The 4,500-nt window shown below is 46.2% G+C and overlaps 1 protein-coding gene across 1 annotated transcript; it reads left to right on the forward strand.

Annotated features, from left to right (window-relative positions):
- Positions 1 to 209: 209 nt before the first annotated feature.
- LOC142777334 (uncharacterized) lies at positions 210 to 1,863 on the forward strand. Its single transcript, XM_075881634.1, has 2 exons — positions 210 to 1,460; positions 1,558 to 1,863. Exons 1-2 carry the CDS (start codon positions 1,184 to 1,186, stop codon positions 1,818 to 1,820), a joined length of 540 nt encoding a protein of 179 aa, XP_075737749.1. The 5' UTR covers positions 210 to 1,183; the 3' UTR covers positions 1,821 to 1,863.
- The last annotated feature ends 2,637 nt before the right edge of the window (positions 1,864 to 4,500 follow it).

Here is a 4,500-nt window from a genome sequence, read left to right on the forward strand (position 1 = left end):
GGAACGAAAAACAAGGAAGCGTGACACCGGCGCGTTGCAGATCGGCATGAGAGAGCCAACTCTCTGCGACAGCTTCTTTCCCCTCTTTCTCTTCATGCGCAGTACTAAGAGGAGAAGGGTCTCTACGTGGCAGGGACGGAAAAAGCCGAAGCGGGGCACAGGAATGTCGCGGATTGGCATTTGGCAAACATTCCACCGCAGTCTTTTCTTTCCTTTTCTTCATTTTCTTCTTCAAGCACAGCGATGAGGTGTCTGAAGTGCCACCGCAGGATTGGGCGGGGTGCTGAGAGCATTTTCGGAGCACGGTATAGCTTTCATAGGACCACAGCGTCAGTTCGAATTAAGTGTGTTGGAATTAATGAGATTCGACTGTATTTACTATAGTCTGTGAAGTCCGAGTGAACTGTCCTAAGCTAGCAGACGATGTAGGCGGCATCGTGTGTTTGATGGGCAGTGACTAGCAATAGCCTGCTTAAAACAGACATTCAGTAATTTTGTTCATTTATCACCCTATTTTGTGTCCGCTGCGGCTCTTTCTACTTTGAGCTAAAGTTCACCCTGCCTTGTGTTAGCCGGTTTCTTACTTTTTTAAAAATCTAACATGCACCAAATTTCGCAGTGTGGAGAAAAATGCACCTTTGTTTATTGTGATGAGATTTCTATAGCGACATGCCTCTTTGTTGGCTATCACAGAAAAATATAAACAGCAAATGGTGCGACCATCTAGTGCGACCTTTATTTTTCTATCAGTTTCATCTATGACCAAGATTTGGTCGCTCTAAGGTTGCCTCTTAGTACGCCTTGATCATGTTCATTTATCTTGTTGTGCTCTGCTTACAATGCATTGATTAAAAACATGTCCAAGCTTCTTTTTGAATTCCACATATTTTATCGTTTTTCACCTGTAGAAGCTACTCCTGGTCAACATTCAGGCAAAGACATTGTAACCTCGAAGAAACGTGTATTGGAATTTGAGCACTGTACAAAGTAATTATACTATTTCATAGCTAGAATCAATATTTATTAAGGGTTATAACAGTGTTGTATTTGATTTCATAACAGCGAAACTGCATTCAGAGAAGGACTCTGAAAGGTTCTCACACTGAGTGTGAGAGGGCTGATGTGGAAACCATTTTAGGTCAAGTGAGTTGAAGTTAGCGTAAAAAAACAATGAAATGTTGTGATGCCCAAAAATTCAAGTTGTTGTTTTCAGTGTCCTCTTCTTGCAGATTTTTATCATAAAAACATTTCGATGTGCTGTTGCGTTTACCCCATCTATGCTTCTTGCATTTTTTTACAGCGCAAGCACCTCCTGCAGATTGGGGGACGTGGCCTCCGAGAAATTGGTGTGAATGCCATGAAGGCTGTATTGGCACATGATGTGCAAGTGCTGTACAGCCTTCATGGCAGAAAAGGGAAAAGGGCCTTTGTGAACCTGAGGCTCTGTAGATTAGTGACAGGTTAGACTTGTTCATTGTTTTATGTGTGTGTACCCTTGTGTATTCTCTGTACTGCACTGCTTCATGTGTACTGTGGTATTTCTGTTCTTGTATGCAGATGTCATCTGCCAAAAAGCAGGGTGCGACCAGGCGGAGGCCCTCAACTTTATTAAGAGGTGGCTGCCAGGGTCTGGTGATCGCTGTGGGGGCAGGAAGCGGCGCTTCAGAGAAGCATTTGTTGTGGAGCAGCCCGATGATCCCCATTCTCAGAGTGCAGATTATCGGCTGCTCGCGGCAGCTGGCTTCCTGCCCAGCCACAGCAGCCAGGGCCTTGACAGCACCACTGTCACTGTGTCCCCAACGCAACCTGGCCTGCAGTAGAGCGGGCCTTTTTTAGTTGTGTATATATATTTTTCAATGTATACATTTTTTGTTGTACCAAATAAATAAAAAACAAACAAAGAATAAATAGTCTGCAGACTGTCGGTGGTGCACTGTTCGGCTAGCTTGTGCTGATTCGGAAGCACCATCACCATGTTTTAGTTACAAAAAAATGCTCTAAACTATGAATATTCTCGATTACCATGTGGGTGACATATGTGATGATTGCAAGTGGGGGACATACGCTTTCAACATTTACTTCCTAACGACTTTTTTCGATCTGATGTACCAAATACCAGTACCAAATAAAAGCACTCGCTATTGAAAAGGATAAATTGGTAAAAAAATAAACTACACTTCTAGTGTTAGCAAAGGGAATGAGGTATAAAAGATGAAATAGATCGAGTAACTGCTTTCAGTTCTCGGCATTCAATTTTTTGTTGCCCCAAGTATACAGGGCTGAGAAGCTACAAGAGCGGGTCATCGAGGCATATTGTTTAAATCTTCCGGTAAGCAAAATTCCCTACTAATAATGGTTACATAATGGCAAGCCAATCAGTAGCCAATATTCGTCGTGCAGGAAACATCGGTGTAATAACGGCATTTGATTGGCTGCAATGTGGCCCTGGATTGGTCCAATGTCGGTCGTACATCCGTAGCCAATATTCGTCGTGCAGCAAACATCGGCGTAAAAATGGCATGTGATTGGCTGAAATATGGCCCAATGTTGGCCGAACATTGGCAGCTTTGTCGGCAATACGATGGGCCTTCGTCGGCCCAATGTTGGTTGCATACTGGCTAAAACATCGGCAAAACGTCGGCCCATCATTGGCTTGAACGTCGGCCCGACATTGGAAGAAGTTGCACTTCCGACGTCGGCCCGACGTCGGTGCCGATGTTAGCCGATGTTGGTCCAAGATTGGTCCAACGGCGGCGTGCTGCCTGGGTAGCTCAAAGTAGAGAGAGCCGCAGCGGACACGAAATAGGGTGATAAATGAACAAAATTACTGAATGTCTGTTTTAAGCAGGCTATTGCTAGTCACTGCCCATCAAACACACGATGCCGCCTACATCGTCTGCTAGCTTAGGGCAGTTCACTCGGACTTCACAGACTATAGTAAATACAGTCGAATCTCATTAATTCCAACACACTTAATTCGAACTGACGCTGTGGTCCTATCAAAGCTATACCGCGCTCCGAAAATGCTCTCAGCACCCCGCCCAATCCTGCGGTGGCACTTCAGACACCTCATCGCTGTGCTTGAAGAAGAAAATGAAGAAAAGGAAGGAAAAGACTGCGGTGGAATGTTTGCCAAATGTCAATCTGCGACATTCCTGTGCCACGCTTCGGCTTTTTCCGTCCCTGCCACGTAGAGACCCTTCTCCTCTTAACACTGCGCACGAAGAGAAAGAGGGGAAAAAAAGCTGTCGCAGAGAGTTGGCTCTCTCTCATGCCGATCTGCAACGCACCGGTGTCACGCTTCCCTGTTTTTCGTTCCTGCTATGTAGAGACTCTTCTCCTTTCAACACCGCACATGAAGAGAGAAAAAAAAAAAGCTGCCGCGGAGTGTTGCTCTCTCGAATGCCGATCTGCTTTTCTCCAGGTGGAGACGCTCTTTCTTTCTCATCATGTGCTGGCCACGCTCCGGCTGCAGCGCAGATAGTAACAGTGGCAACGCAGTTGTCTTCGAAGAGTGTCAGTACGGGACATTGCCGCGTGCAACTTCTTTTGCCAGGAGAATACTGAAGCCGAAGTACAAATGCTTTGCAAACTGCACGCAAAACTTGTTGACTCGTTGCAAGGCCAACGTGTACAGACATGTATTGAGTCTCGTATGTCTTATGCTTGGGGTGTTCCACTCATGCAGACTCAGACTACGTGCCAGGTGACGAAGTTGCTTTGCAGCGTCAGTCCTTGACAAAGAAATCGGGAGGGTGTGTTCTTCTTGGTGCGATGTGCGAGCTGCGTTGTCTGCGGAATTATTGCCACTGATCCCACAATGACCAGGAAGCCACTGAAACTTGAACTCGTGGCCTGTTTCTGTGACGTGGTGAACAAGCTTGACAACTTCATAAGTTAATTGTTCATGGCAACCTCGTCAAAGGACTGACTGCATGTTCTGTAGGGCTGGTTTTGAGTCGGAAAACACAGCCCGTTTACTCGGTCTTTGGGATTTGATGTACTCTAGGGCGCCACGCAAAGCCGCAAGTTCTGCCGCTGTGGACGTAGTGACATGTGACAGTTTGATTCGCAGAGTGATTCCTCTAGCTGGAATCCCCACAGCACCACCAGAACCAGACGCTGTGGTTGAACCATCGGTGTATATGTGCACGTGGTTGTTGTACATTTCGTGCAGATGGCTCAAGCTCAATTGTTTTAGGCCTGATGAAGGCAAATTTGATTTTTTATGTATTCCTGGAGTTGAAACACGTACTTGTGGAAGTGTCAGGCACCACGGAGGATACACCAGTTTCTCAGCAGGCGTAAAACCTGACGTAAACGACGCACGATGAGCACAGACAATTGCACTAAATTTCGTGCGGGGCTTCTCAGTATCGAGGGTTGCCAAGTGGTGGGAAGGATTCCTAGCATGTTGCCTGAGGTACGTACGCATCGTTTCAATGGTGGTGTGCGTCATGTGATCGAGTAGTCCTGTGCAATGGCAATTGTTTCAGCTGT

This window comes from Rhipicephalus microplus, chromosome X (assembly GCF_043290135.1).
Source record: "Rhipicephalus microplus isolate Deutch F79 chromosome X, USDA_Rmic, whole genome shotgun sequence".
In the NCBI taxonomy this organism is placed as follows: domain Eukaryota; kingdom Metazoa; phylum Arthropoda; class Arachnida; order Ixodida; family Ixodidae; genus Rhipicephalus; species Rhipicephalus microplus.